Here is a 20179-nt window from a genome sequence, read left to right as displayed (position 1 = left end):
TTCCTAAGTACACTTTCCCCACCACTCTGTTCCGTCACTGTTTTATTTCCTTCACAACACTTATCAATGCCCGAAATTAGACTTTTTATATTTATAGAAGTCTCCTCGACATGACTACTTTTACATTTTTATTAATTTTAATTCTACTAGAAATACATGACTATGTTATCCAAAGAGCCTGACATGTAAAGCAAAAATACTCCCTTAACTCCTCTTCTCCCATTGAGATCCCTCACTGGAATGACAACTCCATTTGTCCTATTGACCGTGATTTGTAAGTTCCTAGAACCACACATGGCACGTTCAACAGTTCTTTAATGAAGAGTGCATCAAGGGCCACACTCTGGCTCTAGTACTCATTTGCTTCCCTCTGGGGAGGGCCCAACGCGAGGTCAGAGACCAAGGTCCAGAGGAGGCAACAGTTTGGGGCAAACTGCTTATTCTCCAACTATCAGTTTGCTGATTTGTAAAAAAGGGAAAATAGCATTTATCTCATAGAATTGTGAGCATTAATTAGTGTCAGGTGCACCATATTCCCCCTCATGAAGTTTATAGGCTAGTGGAGGGGGGCATGTACTTGAAACCCTGCATGTTGATTCCAGTCTACCAATCTGTTCAGCTTCCCTAGGATGTTTTATTTTTTATTTTTTTGAGGGGGAGGTAATTAGGTTTATTTATTTATTTTTAGAGGAAGTACTGGGGATTGAACCCAGGACCTCAATCATGCTGAGCATGCGCTCTACCACTTGAGCTATACCTTCCCCCTCCCTAGAATGTTAAAGTTATGCTTTACAAACTGGGCTGGGGAGACCTATGTGGGATGCATCTAATACATCTTCTTCGATTATTTACTTGGAAGTAATTTACAACATTATGTTTTATTGTAAACTAAACACAAATATTTATTGAGTCAAATGCAGAATTTGCCTGAATTTTTAAATCCAGGTGCTTTTTGAGCATCATTATGAGGAGAGGCACTGGAGATCATGTGGTTGGATGGATGCTGCATTTTCTAGGTGGGGAAACTGATGCAGACAGTGGCAGGACCTGGCCTTTCCATCCTGGTCAGAGCCCTCTCTGGCTCACTGGGTAAGCCTCCTGTCATCATGCAGGACTCTGGTGTGCTCCTCTCAAGTCCCTGCCCTCAGCAGAAATCGCAGGTGGCTTCCTCTCCTTCCCCTGTGGGAGTGAGGGTGAAGCCCAGAGGCCAAGGCCAGGAGGAAGGTTCTGGGCCCTAATCCAACTCTCCTAATTCCTAACATCGCCCAGATTCTGGACCACCCTGCCTGCCCATCAACACTCCCCCTCCTCAACCACCTACCCATCTGGACATAATTATAGTAATTAGACTGGGATATTCTTTCCCAATTATATATAACCAGCATAGGTAACTGCTTCTGAGCATAATTATAGGAGATGTTTACAGACCCACAATCACATCAGAGTAAATGATAGCTTCCTTTCCTCCCATTAATATGGCAATATTAGGGCCCTATCAGGGCCAATTAGCCAAATCCCAGCAGTGAGGGGGTGGGAAAGACCTCACACTCTCCCACTACATGCAGAGCAGGAAGGGATCTCCACAAAGCAGGGTCCAATCAGGATTTTACAGGACACCAAGCAGCGTGCAGAGGGATGGGCTAACATTCACTGGACACCTACTGTGTGTCAGGCACTCAGTGGAGGCCAGCAAACACCCAGGAACAATTCTGCAAGCTGGTATTTGTAGGTTGGTTTTGAGAGGGCGAATGTCCAGGGTCACCCACAGCCGACCATGAAGCTAGATGGGGGCTTTTCCATTAAAGCCAGCCAGGTCAGATTCCCAGGCCACAGCAAGCCAACTCTATGCCCCCTTCCTTATCGCCTCTTTTCAGTGCTTCCTCTTCCGGAGCAGGCACCACAACCACCACCGCTCGCCTCTGGTCCCCCTCCCACTCTCGTCAGCTCCTCAGCATTGACACTGCCTTCATCAGTCCCCACCGCCTCTTCTTCCTTGTTGGGTGGTTGGGTGTTCTCTCTCCAGAAGGGCGGGGAGTTGGGGTGGCGGGGAGGGTGGGGCGTCGGGCGAAGGCCACCGCGGGCACCCGGAGTTTCCCACCGAATCCACACCCACCCTCCCCCAACCAGGGGCGCTGCCTCGAGCTCGGCCTTGGGGTCAGGGGCAGACCTTCGGTGTGCGCGAGGGAGCGCGCCTACATACACGCACACCGCACAAAGACGTGCACCCCGCTCCAGCCAGGCAAACGCACTCCCCAGTCGGGGGCGCACACCACGGTGCACACGCACCCGCACCCTCGCGTGCACACACGCGCACGTATACCCACCCAAGCGTGCTCCTTCACGTACACACACACGCGCGCGCGCGCGCGCGCCCCCGACAGCACCCCTGTGGACCACGAATGCTGACCTCCGGGCCCTGACGCGTCCAGGCCCTGGCGGCTGCCTAGGCGGCGCTCACACACGCGCACACGGGCCCCCGCGCGCCCCCACCATCGCTCGGCTGCTCGGCTCCCTGGCTCCGCGCCTCCCCGGCTCCCCGCCCCGGCCGCGGCGGGCGCTGTGCGGCGGGCTCTGTGCGGCGCGGCGGGACCGGGCCGGGGCGGCGGCCGGGAGCGCGGAGGAGGCGGAGCAGGAGCCCGGAGCCGGCTGGCCCGCGCCCCTCCTGCCGGCCGGGGATTTTCCAGCCTGGGAGCTGACGCCGCGGACCTCCCTGCGGCCGCCACGGACCATGGGCGACAAAGGGACGCGGTGAGTGCGGGCGGCGGCCGGCCCCGCGAGCGTGGGGGCGACCCGGGCGCGGGCGCGGGCGGGGGTTCTAGACCGCGCGTCCCGGCTCTGCGTGCGCGGCCACCCCGGCCGCGCCGGCGCTTGCTCCGCGGCTCTCGGCACTCCTCCGCCCGAGGTCTCCCTTGTGGTCGCCTGCAGGGCCGGGGGCTGGGAGACCTAGAGGCGGCAGAGGCACTCACACGCACTCATTCGCTGACACCCAGCACTAGCCAGCCGGCGCAGGGACGCAGTGGGTAGGTTGACACACAATGGCACACACGCCCATGTGGACACACTCATCCATGAGAGAGCTCATGCTTGCACACACTGACATTCACTGCCACATCTCATCACATCCAGTGACACACTGGCACACACTCCCTGGTACGCACTCATCAACACGGTCTTGCTGACAGTCGTGTTGGCATACACGGGTCACACTCCTACACATGTCAAGGCTAACACACCTTCATGCTGGTGCACACATGTTTGCCTACCCTGACACACACATGCACTGTCATTTGCACTACCTGGAACAAGCACTCTCACTGAGACACGCACGTTGTCACAGTGACAGGAACTCTTGTGCTGGCACGTATCTCACTAACATGGTGTTGTTCTCAAGATAACACCAACGCTGACCCCCACAGACACACATCAGACTGACACCCCAGGTCATGTGCTAACAGTCCCTGGCCTCTGACACACTCACTCCAGTCCCCACGAAGTGAGAAGTGGAAACACACACACCACCCAGGGTGGGAGGCCCCCCTGGAGCCTGGGAAAAATGCCTGCCATCCAGCATTTCCTTTCCCTCTGACCTCCTGAAGCCTGTGGTGGTGGCCAGTATCTCCTGAGCTGGGGGTGTGAAGAGGGGCTCCTGTCTCTTTAGGAGCCTGCCCTGACTCAGAAAGGGAGAGGTATGCCTCCAAAATGGGAAACTGGGACAAAAAGGGGAGGGGGCTGGGGCCCAAGACAAGCCCTGGTCAGGCGCTTAGTTTTGTTACCCTAGTTCTACCACTCACTCTGCCAGCTTACTTAAGTTCTGACACACTTTTCCCTCATCTCCTCTTACCCCTCCTGCAACCCCCTCTTACTCATTCTTTTCTTTCTTTACCTTCTTTTATCCTTGTGTCCCACTTCTTCCTCCTTTCTTCCCCCTCTCCACTTGCCCTTACCCTCTCTTTGCTTCCAATAATTATTTATTTAACGCCTGGGGTGTATGAGGCATAGTGTGGGGATCAAAGATGTGTAAGACCCATTCCTTCTCCAAAGTAGCTAAAACACTGGGGATAAATGGCCCCTGTGGTTATCATGTTTCAGGACCACTGACGATGCAATGTAACACCCCCTGCATCTGACACTCTCTCTCAACAGCCTAAGAAAAGTCTCCTAGATATTTTTCCATTTTCCAGAAGAAGAAACTGAGGCTCAGAGATAACTTGTACTCCTAAGGTTTAGAAACTGCTTCCCAGCCGTCCTCCTGACAGCTCTTCAAGGAGATTAATTTTCTTCTTCCTGTTTTCCAGAAGAGGAACCAGAGCTTAGAGAGGTTACCTGACTGGCTTAAGGTCAAGAGGGGTCAGAGGCAGGGGCAGAGGCTGGAGCCCACTTGGCCCATTTCTCTGTGGCTCACCCTTGGGCACTGGCCAGCCCCTCGTAGATGGGATGGCCTGCTATGAGTGTGCAGGCCCAGGCTGGCGGGGGAGGTTTCGGAAGATTGTGCCATGCCTCTGCGTTCACCTTGATGGCTGGTCCCCACTGCAACCAGCTGGCCAGGATTGTGACCTAGGTATCTGTCCTCAGCAGGAGCATGTGAGGATGTGTGACCCTTCTCCGCCACGTCCATGTCCCCCAAAGCCAAGATCCTTCTGGCCATTGAGGTCAGACTTTTCTCCCTGTAGAGAGTCAGGAGCCCTTTCTCCTCTCCTTCGTGTCTTGTGTGCTGCTTCGCCATCAGCCCCTCTTGGGCCTTGGCTAGCCTCTTTGTGACTCGGGGGGAAGTGTTACTGCTCCCCTGCTGGCATAGGTTGTTAGCAGGATGGGGACCCCATGAGCAACCCAGACCTGTTGGGGGACCCTATTTTGGGGGCCAGGCCTTTTCCACAACTCCCCGTGCTCTTAGGCAGTTATTTTCACCTTTTTGGACCTCAGTTTTCCCAATTTTAAATTGGAGCTATCCATACTTAACATTTTCAGGGCTCTCCTTGTGTTTACTAAATACGCTGGGCAGGGGAGGAGGTGCTGCCCGAAGTCTGGTGCCCAGGCCTGGCTCTAGTCCATGTAATGGTAGCCCTGCTTTCTCTCCTTTTCCTTCTCTCTCTCTGTTTCCCCTGTAGTCCAGGGAGGTGTCCCTCTCCCTTCCAGACAGGTTTCCTGAGTAATTTGGAAGAAAAAGACAAAAATCAATAATGGGTGGTACCTTGCCTTGTTCTGTAAGCCATGGGATTCTGCTTTATCTCTCACTTAGAAGAGAAAACTGCACATATCCAGCACTCCAAGGATCAGAAGTCATCACATCCATCCTGCATCTGGATTTGAAATGCATCCCATATGAAAGTGACAATGAGAATTAGTCAGAAACTGTCACTGCCCTTTAGGAACTCCCAGGGTCCAGGGGGAAAGAGGAGATGAGACAAATACCTGCATAGGACTGAACAGGTAGTATGATGACTGCTCTAACTGGGCACCCTGGGAGCAACCATACATCCATTCAACAAATGTTGACCGAGTGCAGGGGCTGAGGGTTTAGAAATGAATGGCTCTATTCTGTTTCCAAAGGATTTAGAGCAGAGCAGGTGATTATAATGCAGGGTTACATGTCTGTGGGAGGCCGAAGGAGGAGTCCCCCATCCCAGTCCTGTCGGGGGGTGTGGTGAGGGAAGCTGTCTTGGGAAGGAGGTGGCATTGGTGCAAGGGGGTGGGATTGGGGACGTCATTGCCCGCTGAGGGTGCAGTGTGACAAGGCTTGGAGGCATGAAGTAACACGTGCAGCCTGTGGGTTGGACTGGGGTGGCAGGTGAGAGTGAACACAGGCCAGTCAGTCATCAACAGTCTGGGATATCGAGCTAAGGAGACAAGATTTTCTCCTGAAGTCGACGATGATTCAGAGAGGAGCGCGAGGAAGGGAGGGATGGGAGCAGATTTTTGTTTCAGAGGGATGCCTTTGGCAGTGGTGAGGAGGGTGGGTGGGAGGGGTGGGCCTGGAAGCAGGGAGACCAGTGAGGAGGCTCAGGAGGAGCCTGAGAGAAGGGGTGATCTGAATTAAGGCTGTGGATAGGATGGAACTGGGAAATATGAACAAGGAGGTGGAGTCCATTAGCCTTACTGGTTGGATGTCTGGTGTATGTCAGATTTACATGCATGATCTCATTTGGTTCTCCCTACGATTCTATTAATGTGAGGATTGTTGTTCCCATTTTACAGACTGGGAAACAGACTAGGAGAGGTTAAGTAATTAGTTCACTGCCATTCAGCTAACGAGGTTCTGAACCCAGGCCTGTCTGCCCTGCTGCTCTGTGCTTTCACTCGGAGAGAGAGGTTGTCTGGCTCACAATTGGCCTCCCTCACCTCCCCGGTGGCCCCATCCCCAGGTTGTACATCCCTTCTGGTTCTTGCTGTTCCTACTAACTCAATTGGTAATATAAAGGAGAGTTAGACAACAGGAGGGACTTCCTGGGAGGCAGTGGGATGGAGTGACATTTCCTTCCCTACAGATGTTTATGAACTCTTCTTTTTTGGCAGGGAAGAAGGGTGGGTGTCATGGGACACGTAATCACCAGCTCTCTGTGAACCTTGGCTGTCGTCTTTCTTGGCGGTTAAGCTGTATGTGACCCATCTTGGCTGGAACATGGGGAAGTCCTGTGGCTTTGGCCTGGGCTGCTTATGGGGCTGCTGGGAGTGAAAGTGTTGAACCTGACCGATCAGTCTCTGACCTCTGATTCTAGGCTTGCCTCTGGGCTTCAGACTTCACAGCACTCTTGCTTCTAAGTGTGGGCCTCCCTGCCCAGGGTTGAAGCCTCCCATTGGCATGGGTTTGAGGGTCTTGAGTCGTGGGTGTGCCATACCTCGGGGCTGAGGCAGTGGAAGAACAACAGGCCAGGAGTCAGCACACCTGGAGTGGCCTCCTGGCCTCCGCCAAGCCATCCTCCGCTGCTGCCAGAGTGACCAGGCTGACCGTCTGATGAGGTCTGCAGCGGGGATCAGCTTGACCAAGAGCTGGACTGGAAGTTGAGGAAGATATAAGGAGGCTTCTGCATAGGTGGGTCTGGATCTCAGGGTAGGGATGGATGTGGGAGGCAGGGATTTGAAAGTCTCTGTTGGCTTGTGGAGTGTGGATGACATGCTGCAAGGAGAAGGTCTAGCTATGAAGAGAGGATGGCTGGGGGCATTTGAGCCTTTGGAGAGCATCCATGCCTGAGGGAGGAGAGAGGAGGAAGAAGGGGACAGGGGGAACTGTGTCCTGGGAGCCAAAGGAGCAGGGAAGGACCAACAGAGGGCAAGCTTGGGAAAGACCCCTGGAATTTAGGCAGAAGGCAGTGTCTGGTGACTTGGTGAGAGGGGTTTTGACGGAGCCATGAGGGCAAAGCTGGGCTGCAGGGGGCAGAGGAGGAAGGAAGGGAAGGATCTTGCTTTACTCCGTGCCTAGAGCTGAATGAAGAAGGGTGTGAGACCCTGGGCTGGGAGCGGTGGGGGTTCTGGGTGGGAGGGACATCGCGGGAGTGTGAGCTGCTCATGGCAGGCATGCCTATGCTGACTCAGTCTAGGGGTCTTGAGGAAGGCTTCTTGGAGAAGGTGTCCCCTGAGCTGGGTCCTGGGGCATGAGGAAGGCATAGGTGTTCCAGACAGAAACAAGAGTCTAGGCCAAGGTGCAGGTAGTGGGTGCAGGTGTGGGTGTGTGAGGCGTGAGGCTGCTGAGGGAGGTGGCAGCCCTAGCGTGCTGAAATTAGGTCTTTCCCATTGGGAACCCTAAGGGTAGAAGCCATGCTTCCCCATTAGACTGGGTATATGGGGGGTGTCCTCCATCAGCTTGGGAAGTCCTGGCGGAGCGGATGTACCCCCTGTCAGAATAGGCCACCTGCAAGTGAAGCCTGTTTCTCCCCCATCAGGCAGGCTTCTGCAGGTGGGAGCTGTGACTCCTACATCAAGCCAGGGGCTCCTGGGGGTGGGGCACATCTCCAGTATAAACCCCCCGGGATTAAAACAGGTAACCCTGATGGTTCCCAGGCACCCTCCCTCCCTCCTGTGTGCAGAATGGGTCCTGCCTCAGGGTGGCTTGAGTCCTATGAGGGGGTATAGAACAGAGGGGGTGGGGGAGACAGGGTGGCTGCTTTTGAGAGGGGAACAAAGGACACCGTTGTCCCAATCTCCTCCCTCCTTCCCTCCCTCCCAAGGAGCCCTGGCAGGGTCATCTCTCTGGAGACGCACCACCTCCTTCCTGGGCCTGGCCCCATCTTTAGTCCCACTTGAGAGGAACTGCTTGTTCCTTCCCAGGAGACCTGGTGCCAGATGAGATCCCTGGGAGGCCAGGCCCCAGGGACTGGACCAGACAGGTCCCTGGAGTTCTGTGTGATTGAAGTCACCATAGCCCCTGAGTAGCTTTCCCTCTTCGTAGGGCTGGGCCTGGCCTGGCTGAGACCACAGCCAGTCCCATGGGTCCTCCTGTACCCAGAGAGGAATCTGGAGCAGGTAGGGTGCTGTGGCCCCTGTCAGGCCCGCAGGAGGCAGGACCCTTCACTCAAGGTCTGAGCTGTTTAGAGGCCATGTAGGGTGCAGGCTCTCTCTCCAGGGTACACTCAGAGGCCCAGAAACTGAAGGGGTGTGGGCCTGGATGAGGCAGACACTCCCTGCCATACTGGCCCTGGGCCTCTGGCCCCACAGCTGGTCCTCCTGGTCCTTTTGCAGCCTCATCCCCTACCCCCAGCTTATGCAGTCAATGGATGAGGATTCGTTTGGCAAAGGACCAGGAAGCAGGTGGGGAGTGGATTGTGGAAGCAGGGATGTATCGGTGGGGTGGGGCGGTTCCCAGAGGTACACTCTAATGTGTGCTCATTGCTGTGTGACCTTGGGCACGATATTCATCTTCTCTGGAACTTGGTGTCCCTATGGAAGTCAAATCAGCCAGTGTATGCTCTTCTTCCTGAGTCACTCGTTTCCTGTGTTCTGCTAGTGGGTTTGGGGTGACCTTTCTTCTGGGGGACAAAAGTAGGGGATTGGGCAGCTCAGATCTCTGCCACACACCAGTGGGACTGAGACTGTCAGGGAGCTGGGCCTGGGTGGGCGTGGGTTTTGCTTCTCCTAGAGGGAACAGGTCCTCACCTCAGCAGCCTTCCACCTCTCAAAGCACCTGCAGGAACCAGCAGGCAGGCGGGTCCTGGAAGCTTTCATTGTCTCTGCCCAGGCTGTGCCCTCCTCTGGGTGCCCACGGCTCCCTCTGTGATCTGATTAGGGAATACTAGAGGCTCATTAGCATAGTGGTTAGGTTCTAGGAAGAACCGGATTTCCTGGTTTCAAAAGCCAGCTCTGCCACTTACCAGCCTGGAGAACTCTGCTGATTATTTAACCCATTCTCTACTGCAACTCCCTCATCTGTAAAATGGGGTAGCAATAGTGTTGGCACTATAGGTTGTCTTGAGGATTAGATGAGTTAAAATAGGTACAGCTAGGAGACGAGTCCCTGGCACAAGTGCAGTGTTATATGAGATTAGTTCACAACACCCTTCCTGTCTTTCGAGGTCTGGATCACACATGGCCTCCTCCTCTGGGAAGCCCTCACTGATCTCCAAGTGTCTTATAACCTTTTTTGGCCATATATTCATTCTCTCTCTCTTTCTGTCGGCACTCATTTCTCCCTCTCTTCATGGGCCCTGCTTATCTGCACACTAGTGATGACCTCTTTGTGAGGCCAAGGGCACCTGGCCTGGGTCTGTTGTCCCTTTGTACCTGTGCAGACCTGGCATAGCACTGAGCTCCATAAATATTTGTTCAGCCAAGGAGGTAACGTAGGTGTTTCACTGGGAAAAGATATACTTGGGGATGGGCAGTGTGGTGGGTGAGGACAATGGGACATCACCGCTGATTCTGAAATATCTAAAAGTGACCCGGTGCCACAGGCATTAGATTATTCTCTAGGACCTGAAGGGTGGAGGTTACTGGATGACGGGCTTTACCTTGCTAGGAGAATGTGTTTTTGGACAACCAGAGCTACCTGGCAGGGGATTGGTGGCTCATTCCAGCCTCTGTGCCTTTGCTCCTGCTGCTCCTGCCATCAAGAATGCCATCCTTGCTCCTTTTCTGCTTGTCCAAATTCTACTTCCTAGATACGTGCCCTGACATGGCGCCATCCCTTCCTGACCCCCCAGAGGGTGGGTTCTGTTCATCATGCCCATTCTCAGACATTTATTGAGTCTTTCCTGGGCCTGGCAGTGACATGGGAGAGTAGGGAGTCCCCCATTAGGGTAGACATCTGGATCTGGCTACAGTATATCCAGCGTGGTTTGACCTGACATGAGGAGGGGACCATGGCTGCCGATGAACCACTGGTTATCATGGAGTTCTTTATGCAACTGGAGAGCCCCCCTCTCCCCGCTAGCCCACTGGCAGAGCACAGAACTCCTCATCAGCTTCCCACTGGGCAAGTACTCAGAACCCACCTAATTGCTGGGGACAGAATTCTGGGCACTGGATCCAGCAGGCTGTGGTCATAATCAGCTAATTAAACCACCCAAGAGTTGCTCCTTGGCCCAGAGGAGTGGTGGGATGGGGGTGGGTGGTGAGGCTCAGAAGAGATGTGAGAAGGAGAGGAATGCTATGTAGGGGGAGTTCAGACACTGGGCCTGCTGAGCAGAGCTGGGAAAAGGAAGCAGAAAGTGGGAAGAGAGGGTGGTGAGGGGAGCAGGGAGAGAAACAGAGGGTGCTCTCTGGGGACAGCACTCAAGTGAGATGAATCAGGGCAGGGATCTGGTCTGGGAGACAGGGACCCACTTGTTCACTGACCCTGTGACATCATGGACGAGCTGCTTTTCCCCTTTGGGCCTCAGTTTCTCTGTGTGTCAGGCAGCAAGGGGGAAGGGGGTTGGCCTGGAAAGTCTCTAGGACTCTTTGCTTGTCGATTCAACAGCTGGCAGGGGAAGGGGTGTAAACAGCAGGCTGTGTTTCTCTGCTCGATAGCTTGGCATCTAGCAGCCCTGTCTTCTGGAAGTGGTAGCTTGTGTATGGGTCTGATCCAGCCTGAGACTGAGTTGCTATAGGTTAATCAGAAGGGAAGACTGTTGGTGGCAGCCAGCAAGCTCTGGGCCTCTGTCGTGCCCTTAGCCCTGCCCTGTCCTCATGACTGTCCTGTGTTTCCCAAACTAGTGTCCTCAGTGATGATTTAGAGTTGTGTAATATTTTTTCCAACAGTTTAGGAATTTCCCAAGTGACACCCTCAGGTGTGTGGGGATGGGGCTCCCTGAAGTTATAGCCAGAAGATTTGGATTTCAGAATCACCTAGACTTGGCTTTGCTGTCCAGCAATATTGTGCACTGGCTCCACGACCCCAGGTGAGGGTCTTAAACTGTCTTGGCATCAGTTTTCTCATTTGTGAAATAAGGGTAATAGTATCACCTATTGCATGTGGTTGCTGTGGGCAGAGAGGGTAAGGATTTGATAAAGGTCCTTGTTATTATTCAAGACTGGCAGTGGACCTCAGCTTTTCTCTCTTGTCTCTGTCTCTGTCTCTGTCTCTGTCTCTGTCTCTGTCTCTGTCTCTGTCTCTGTCTCTGTCTCTCTCTCTCTCTCTCTCTCTCTCTCTCTCTCTCTCTCTCTCTCTCGCATCCCCATCCTGCCCAGGACTGTGTGCACTGCTGGGTATGCGGGGGTGGAGGGCTGCGTTGGGCCAGAGGAGAAGGTCAGATAATGGCTGGAAAGGGAAGTGAGATTGCCCAGGGCCGGGAAGGGTGGAGCAATTGGTGCTGGGGCAGCCTGGCCCCCTCCCTCCCTTTTGTCATCTCACTTACGGGGATTCTCTAGGAGGAAGTGGGGAGAACTTGGGGGATGGGAAGCCGGGGACAGGGTGGAGGCATGGTCCCAGGCCTCTCTCCCTTAGCCCCCATCCCCAGGTGCCGGGTGCGGAGCCCAAAGCCTGGTTTTCTGCCAGGGAAGCCAGCAAGCTGCTGTTTCACACACTCAGACAACAACAGCCCTTCCTGGTTCTCAACCCCTAGCGGGAGGTGCCTGCTTGAAGCTGGGGCACTTGGAAAGCAGTGCCGGCTGCAGAGGTCTGCCGAGGTCTGGAGGAGAAGCAGCAAAAGAGGGGAAGAAAGCCGCCTCCCCCTCCCCCAGCCTCCCCCCACAGCGCTGGACTGTGACATGCCAGGGCCTCTGACTCCCAGGAAGCTGGTTACATAACTCAGTCCGATTCCCTGCCTCCTTCTTCCACTCCTCCCCAGAGGGGCCTTGGAGGAGGCGCTGTTTTGTTTTGATTCCTGGGCCCAAGAGGTCATCATGACTGTCCCCCTGCCTAGGGCGCTGGTGTGTGCTGCCCACACCACCTCGGGAGGAGAGCTACGTGCGCTGCTTTGTGCAGGCACTGGGGTAGGCCCTGTGCACTGCCCCCTTCCCACACTCCTGGGAGCAGAGCTGCAAAGGGGCGAAGCCTCATTAGAGGATACAGGCCGTGTCCTGAGATAATTTGCCTGCAAAGTGCCCCAGAGGGAAGCTGGCCTCTCTGCAGCCGTTTGAACAGATAGCCAGTGTGTTTTAGTTTGTTCCACTCAATTCCACAAACGTTTCCTGAGCACTTGCTTGTGCCAGTTGCACACCTCCAGTCCAGGCACGTCCCCGAAGCCAGCTGGTCCACCCTCATGACCTGTCTCTCTCCTAGTGGGAAGCTGACTTAAGGAGCAGCTCTGCTCCTGTCTCCCACCTAAGACCAAGCCCTTTCCCACAGGCAGGACCTGGCTGTCCTGGGTTCCAGGATGGCAGGAACATCATGTTGAGGATGCATGGAGGTTCCTCTGGGCTAGGTGTTTTCAGGGTTGGCTTATACCCTTTCTGTTCAGCCACCCCTGCCTTCCCAGGGAGGTTCCTGTGAACAAACACCTGTGTATCTGCCACGTTCCTAGGCCCTGGGCTGGGCACCTGAGGTATGAAGAGGAAACAGACAAGTCTCATCCCTCGAGCTGCTTATATCTTTTGAGGGAGAGGAAATAGATCATCCCAACATGCTCCCAGAATGGGGTAATGGGAATTAGTTTATACTGGGAGCAGAGCAAGCCCAGTGGGTACGTGTCGGAGGCAGCTTCCCAGAAGTGGAGAGAAGAAGGGGTCATTGTAGCAGGCAGGCTTTGGATAGTGAGTCTGACGTGAGGCAGAGGTGACACTTGTTGGAGTTGTTCCTGGGACCGATGTTCTCAGCGGGGACTGACTTCCTTTATTAGATACTTGAGAACCCACTAGGTGCCAGGCACAGTGTCAGACACTTGCTTCATCTGCTGTCAGCAAAGGGTGCCTTGGGACTGCTTGAGGATACAGAGTCTAGGGTGAAAAGTAAGAGCTCTGCAATGTGGTATTACAGTGTTTGGGCTCGAACAGAAGAAATGGGGCAGATATATAAGGAGACACTGGGCTCAGCAACCCCACCATGGAAACCAGGGGCTGCCCGGTCTCTTCTGGTGGAGGGCAGTGGGAGCAAAGCCTTCCCTCCAGCCAGGAAGATCCTGCAGATGACTTTTCTCAGACGAGTGGCGGACATGAAAGAGCCGGAAAATCACATCTTATGAGAAATAGCTCTAGGCTTGGGGCTGTGGAGCGGGGGTGGGGTCGGGCACTCGCATGGTCTGCAGCTCTGAGGGGGGTCTCTGGGAACACGGAGGCGAGCAGTGGCGTGGTAGAGCAAGGTGACACTTCTGGGGTTCTCACCTCCCCTCTACCAGTAGCTTTGTGTCTGTGCGCTGAGTTTTTCAGCCTCTGGGCATGAAGTTTCCATCCTTTCTCTGTTGTATATGTGCTAATGAAAGCACCCAGCACATTAGCAGGTTGATTTTATTATGGGTTTCTATAGCTCCAGGGCAGTGGAAGAAACCGGGAAGCATTTTTAAACTCAGTAAGGAGAACTTTCTTTGCAACAGATTTTTTTTAATATCCTAAAAATGACAAAGATGATCACACGGCATAATGGAGTAGTTAATATGCACATATTCATTTCTCATATTATTTAGAGTGCTGACTTTGGCAACCGCGGACTCCATATGCATACTTGAAACAATCCAGCCATCTCTGATGTTCACAATTTTGTAGAGTCAACTTTGCCCAAAATAAAAATTAAAAAGGAAAGAAAAGTTTTTTAGTAGAACTTTCAACCAAGAACGATGACCCAATTCCGGACTGAGCCCTGACCCAGGCCAGCTTCTGTTGGAGTGTAGAGCTGGTGCTGGGGTGGGAGAGGTTCCAAACTCCACGGAGAAGAGAAACTCTAACCTTTGGGGCACTCAACCTGGTGGTGATGGATACATGTCCTCATCACCAGAGTGCTCTTCTTCCCCACATTCCACAGCTACCAGCTCGGTCCGAGCCCCACTTCTGGCTTGGACTGTTGCAGTAGTCTTCTGGTTGCTCAGTCTAATGCCACTCCCCACTGACCACCCCCACCCCCCTGCCAAATGCTCTTCTTATTCTGAAATTCACATCTGACCCTGTCCTTCTCCAGCTTAAACACTGATCAGTTCCCCCCCATTTCCTGTGAGACAGTCCATGTTCTTCTGGTGGCCCTTCCTTCCCATGCTCCTTTCCCAGCTCTCCTCGCCACACAGCCAACACTCTGGCTACATGGACTTTTTTGAATGTTCCTCCACAGTCTTTGTACTTTCCACGTGTCTGTGTCTTTGTTCAAGCCAATCCCTTTGTCTGGAATCCCTTCCTCTTCTGCCTGGTGATATCTCCCTTGTATTTTAGGGTTGAACCTAAGCCCAATGCAGTTCAGTTGAACACAATGCAGTTGAACTGCATTGGGCACCTGCTGTGTGCTTGGGCATGACACCTTTTTTTGACTCTGTGTTCCCTGCCCAGGCAGAGTTGATGCCCTCCTCCATGCTCCCTTGGCACCTTGCAGGCTTTCATGATAGTGTGTTGTTTTGTAATTGGCTGCTGTCATGTCAGTTTCCTGTGCTAGAGGGCAGGCCTGTCTCTGGTACCTCTTGGACCCCCAGCTCCTGTTTGGGGCTGGCCAAGCCTGGCGAGGTCCAGGTTTGCAGAAGTGCATTGAAGCAGGAGTACAAGTACCCTCCCCCCAACGAACACACACACAAACACGTGGCTGTTGTACTCAAATAAGTGGGGGCCAGAATTGGGTACTGCGTGGAGGAGTGAGTCAGGGAAAATTCTCTGGAGGAAGTGAGCCCTGAGCTGCTGACCCAAAGGAGAAGCACTCTTTCCTTCTTCTCACTTCCTTCCTGGCCCTAGCTGAAAGAAAACAGCTGAGGCTGACTGTGAAAAGGGAAATGTATGCATTTTGAACTGGGGGTTGGGATCTCCTAGTCTGGAGAATATTAAATAAAGCATATACCTCCTCTCTCCTCCCTTCCTTCCATACACATTTTCTGAACCTCTAGGACATGCCAAACTGAGGCTACAAAAATTGATTAAGTAAAACATGTCCATATTTTTCCGTCTTAATGTTCATACTGGAGCTTACCCTTTCCTTTATCTGTCTCATTGGAATTCACATCTTGACATGTCACTTATAGCTGTGTGACTCACTTTTCTGAGCCCTAGTTTTCTTATGTGTACATGGAGGTGATGATACATGCCTCATAAGGTTGCCCTTGATAGTGTGTGTGAGGTGCTGAGCAGGTGCCTTTGGCAGTGGTGTCTCCTAGAATGAGAGGTACTCTCAGAATGCAAGCTTCCTGAGGGCAGGAACCATACCCAGTGTGTCCTCAGGGCCCAGTGCAGGGCCAGGCACACAGTACAGTAGGGTGATCAATCATCCCAATTTTCCTTGTTTGTCTCAGTCCCACATCTGGGGAAAACCTTCAGTCCTGGGTGAATGGGGCAGTTGAACACCTTACACTATGTTCTCCATGAGGGTTTGTAGAATGTATATATGGATGAATGAACCACAAGGGAAAGACAGATGTGGGACTTGGGCTGGGCGGCTGGCTTGTGGGGTGAGAGGTAGTCTCATGAAGGATCTGGAAGGCCCAGCAAGTAGAAGGTGGGAGGTGGTCATGGGGCCCTCCCTGCAGGGTGTGGGGAGACACAAGGCCCTGAGTCTGTAAGGCTGTTGCTTTCAAGCAGGTTTAGGCGTCCAAGGCCCATGTACTCTTCCTTGGATTCATCCAGAGAGAAGGCAGTCATTGGTGTCCACTTCCTCTAGGAGGACCTGTAATGAGCCCCCAGCTGCTCTTCTGCCTCAGAAGCTGCTGGCCTCTTGTTCCTCCACCTGCTATATTCTGGTGTGTCTGCCCACTGCCTTCTGAGCTGTCCACTTCAGACTGAGATGAGACTAGGTGGAGGCCTGGGCTGGGAGGTGGGAGCAGGGCTGCAGCGCCGTTCTTCAGCCCAGGCCCAGAGACTGAGTAGGACCTCAGTTCCCTACCTGTTCAGGGGGATACAGCCTCTCCTGCCAGTGCGTCTGTGAGATGTCGCTTGTGGTCGTCCCCTCGGCATGTCTAGCACATAGTAGGTGCACAACTGGTGTCATTTGTTGTCTGCTTCTGTAGGGCTGTTGTGTGCGCTCAGTGGGATGTGGGAACACTTGGTCAGCAGTGTCATAGCCTTCAAAGATTTGGGGATGCGGTTCTTGGTAGAGCTGCGTCTGCCAGCCTGCCAGGGTTCCAGGCACAGGTGGGGGCCAACCCTGCCCACCCAGGCCTGGAAGGATCCTCAGGGTTGTGCTCCAGCGATGCTGTCCATGTGAACACACAGACCCTGTGGGAAGGCCTTGCACTCAGGTGAGCTCTGCTGCTTCTGAAACCATGGCATGAGAGAGATGGACAGACAGACTTGGGAGGGTTTAGTAGCAGCGGGACACGTGACAAGAAGAAGGATTGTTCCGGAGCCTCGTCTGTCTGTTGGGCTGGAGGCAGGGCCTTTGTGAAGGCGGGTAGTGCTCGGATCGCCTCTGGGCCCTTCCTCCAGCCCAGAGGCGGATTCACCGTGAGGCTGGTGCAGCTTCAGCTTCAGGCCTGCGTGCTCCAGGGCCCTTTCCAAGGCTTAGCAAGGTGTCCACGGGCTCAGGGGGGTTGTGAAATGCACAAAAGGAAGAAGATATTTTCTGTCCTCTTTTTTAAAGACAACTTCCAGACTACATGAGCTTCGGGCCCATTCAAGCCTGGATCTGCCCCTCCTCTGACCAGGGGTCCTTTGTGCCAGGAGATTGGTGCCATGTTGCTGCATGTCCTCAGGGAGGTTTCATCCCACTGTGGACCTTGTCATCAGTTAGAGGCCTCCCTGCTGAGGCAGGACCTGAAAGGCTTCTGGGGGAGCCAATTCTGGGCCAGGCCAAACCCACAGCTCCTGCTTGCTGTGTCAGTAAGAGACTGGAAAGGACTTTCTGCCTTCAGTCTTACTCATCTGTGAAATGGGCATGATACCTACCTAAAAAGGCTGTGGAAAGTTTTAAATAATGTACCACAGATGTAACTGCCTGGCACAGCCCCTGCCTTATCATGGGAGCTCAGTAAATGTTGGTGGAAGCTACATGGAAATGGCTCGGGGAGCCCACCCATTCTATTGGAATGGAGCCAGTCTTGCTGTCAGATTCACCTGTGCTGGTGCTGAGCGCTGGGGATGCCGGCTGCTGGGGTGGGGTGCTGGTGGTCAGATGAGCTGAGAGTCTGAAAGTGTTTATCAGCTATGAAGCTCCCTGGGGAGGAGCTGTCCTCAACTGAGTGGCCCTTTTGTGGAGGAGGGGCAGGGTGGAAGTCTGGACTGACCTTTCCTGCTGCTGTAGGGGAGGTGATGGTGGTGAGGAGCCTGGCAGGCTCAGCTGACCTTTCCTGATCAGAAAGGAAGCCAGGCTGGCAGGGTCGGTTGGGGAAGGGTGGACTAGTGGTGGTTGCCTCCTGCCCCTCTCAACTTCAAACCTCAGTGTGCCCTTCAGGGAGGTGAGGGAGGAGGAGATAGGGGTGGGTGCTATGAGGAAAAAACCTGGTTTTGGTGTCAGGACAGATTTCAGATCCCATCCCTATTGCTTGTTATGTCTGTGACCTTGAGAACATTATATAATCTTTCTGAACCTCAGTTTCCTCATTTTCAAAAGGGGGGTGATAATATCCTTCCCCAGCACCCCAGGGTTGTGGTAAGGCTTAAATGAGATAATCTAGGACTTAGCACAGTGCCTGACACACAGTAGGTACTGAGTAAATGCTGATTGCTCCTCTCCCCTGCTCCATGACCCTCATCAACCTGTGTCGCTCCGCACCCTTTTACTCATTTGTGTGTGCCCTCGGTTGGATTGTGGGCTCCCGGGGGCAAAGGTTGTGTTCTGCTGGTCCATCATCACACCCCAGCCCTGGCACAGTACCTTCTATACACCTTGAATTGGTTGGCGAGAAGCTGCACTGGCTCAAAGAAAAGAGCACTAAGTTTTAGCCAGAAACTCACTGGGCACCTACTATGTTCTCCTGCCTGAGGCCTACTGTGTGGTCTCTGCCTTACAGACTTTGAATGGCCACTTGTAACTTGCTGGGACCCTCTGCACCAGTGACTTGGTTTTCTTTTTTTCTACGTGCTTAGCACTCCTGTAATCAAATCACTGGTCAGCCTTTGAGATCCGCCTCTCCCCACTGGAATGCAAGGGCCACAGTAGCTGTGTCCCCAGGTCCCAGTGCCTGGCACAAGGGGTGCATGTACATTTTTGTTGGGTGAGTGGCTGTCCTTTTCTTTTTCTTCTCTGAGGTCAGATCTCGTGTCCCTCCCGGCCCAGGCTCTTTCTAGTTGGGGGTGAGTCACCCTGCCTCTTTCAGCTTCAGTTTCCTCATCTTTAAAATGGGCAGAATAGTGGTCCCAGATAATCAAGTCCTCAGCTGTGCCTGAAACAAGCTGAGCACCCCATCATGTCAACTCCTGTTTTTCAAATGATCTCCAGGGTCCTTCTGGTTCTGACCTTCAGTGACCTCATGGCCTTTGGCTGGGAGGAGACTGGGGAGAACATTCCATTCCTCATAGACCCTCTCTGCTGGTCTCACAATGGATTTGGAACTCTGTACAAACTGTTTATGTTTCCCCAGCGGAGTTTATCACCCAGTCGGGCCTTCTGCAATTAATTACAAGCAGAGCAAGTAACTTGTCCCTGGGAGGCTGGGCTTGACATAAACATTTACATCCAGACAGGGCTGGCCCAGGGGCTAGGCTCTTTCCTCCAGACTTTGGAACAAAGCAGGATTAGAGGATTAGGGCTGGGGGTGGGGGTTGGGTGGGGTGGGGTGCCAAAGAGAAACAGCTTTCCTTCAACAGCTTTTCCTGGACTCCTCCTTAGCCCTTGAGATGCTGGGCCTAGGCTCTCTCTCTTTTTTAATCTTCCTCAAAAACCCCACAAGTAGAATCCCTGTTTGCAGATGAGGAAATTGAGGTTCAGCTAAATTAAGGAATTTTCCCAAGGACACACAGCTTGCAGGAGTGGCAGGATCTGAGGGTTCACATGACAGCTGTGTAGAACAATGGACTAGAGAAGTGAGGGGAGATGTTGGGAAATCACCGAGGAAATGTTTGTTTGATCGTTCATTAATTTATTCATTCATCACGTATGTGTCTGGCCCCTGTCATGTGTAAAGGGGGCCTGAGGAGGCAGTGGTGACTGTTAGTGACTGAGCTGAGACTGTCCCTGCACTGAATGCTGGGAACCCCCTCAGTCTGGTTCCATTAACAGGCTCATGTTGGCTGCAGGAGGTTACTTGGAGGACTAGGAAGCGGGTGGCTTCTCAGGGTCTCTAGTGGCCATAGCCACCGCATCTTACACAAAGAGATGGCTCAAATGGAAGCAGTCTTCAATAGGAAGGGTCACCCTACTGATTCCAGACCAGAATCTGAAATTTGAGATCCTCGGGCCCCTGCCTTTGGGCTGAGAGGCCTCAGAGAAGGTTTGGCTCAAGGCTACACAGCAGGAAGGCGTAGTGAGGACCCTGGCAAAGCGCTTCTTCTAATGCATTTTTGTCTCAGAGGGAAATGACTGACTGGCAGGGGAGACTCTCCCCACTGTCCTGATTCCCCACCCAGTTCCAGGGCTGTGAGTTCTGTGCTTTCTGAAGGCCCTTTCAGCCCAGCAGCTCCTGCTCCACCCCACAGTCCTGCTGTGCAGACCTCTAGAGCCTTCTGCTGGGGGCCATCTTCCCTCTTTGGAGGGAGGCAAGCTGAGTCCAGGGAGGAAAATGTACCCATTCTGAACATGCTGGGCCTGGATCCTGGAGCCCCTGGGCTGGGCAGGGCTTATGTC

At 53.5% G+C, this 20179-nt stretch overlaps 1 protein-coding gene across 5 annotated transcripts in view; it reads left to right on the top strand.

Moving 5' to 3' along the window:
* Positions 1–2158: 2158 nt before the first annotated feature.
* The window catches only part of ARRB1 (arrestin beta 1), a 71250-nt gene continuing 53229 nt past the window's right edge, over positions 2159–20179 (top strand). Inside the window, exon 1 of one of the 5 annotated variants that reach the window (XM_074372643.1) lies at positions 2159–2748. In XM_074372643.1, coding sequence (XP_074228744.1) covers positions 2729–2748 — 20 coding nt within the window. In that variant the 5' untranslated portion in view covers positions 2159–2728. Of the gene's footprint in view, positions 2749–11190; positions 11307–20179 lie in introns of those variants that run through there. The other 4 variants (XM_074372644.1, XM_074372641.1, XM_074372642.1 and 1 more) reach the window with 4 other exon arrangements.

Source organism: Camelus bactrianus, chromosome 10 (genome assembly GCF_048773025.1).
Source record: "Camelus bactrianus isolate YW-2024 breed Bactrian camel chromosome 10, ASM4877302v1, whole genome shotgun sequence".
Classification (NCBI taxonomy): domain Eukaryota; kingdom Metazoa; phylum Chordata; class Mammalia; order Artiodactyla; family Camelidae; genus Camelus; species Camelus bactrianus.
The sequence above is the reverse complement of the archived record's forward strand: the minus strand, read 5'-3'. Positions and strand labels throughout refer to the sequence as shown.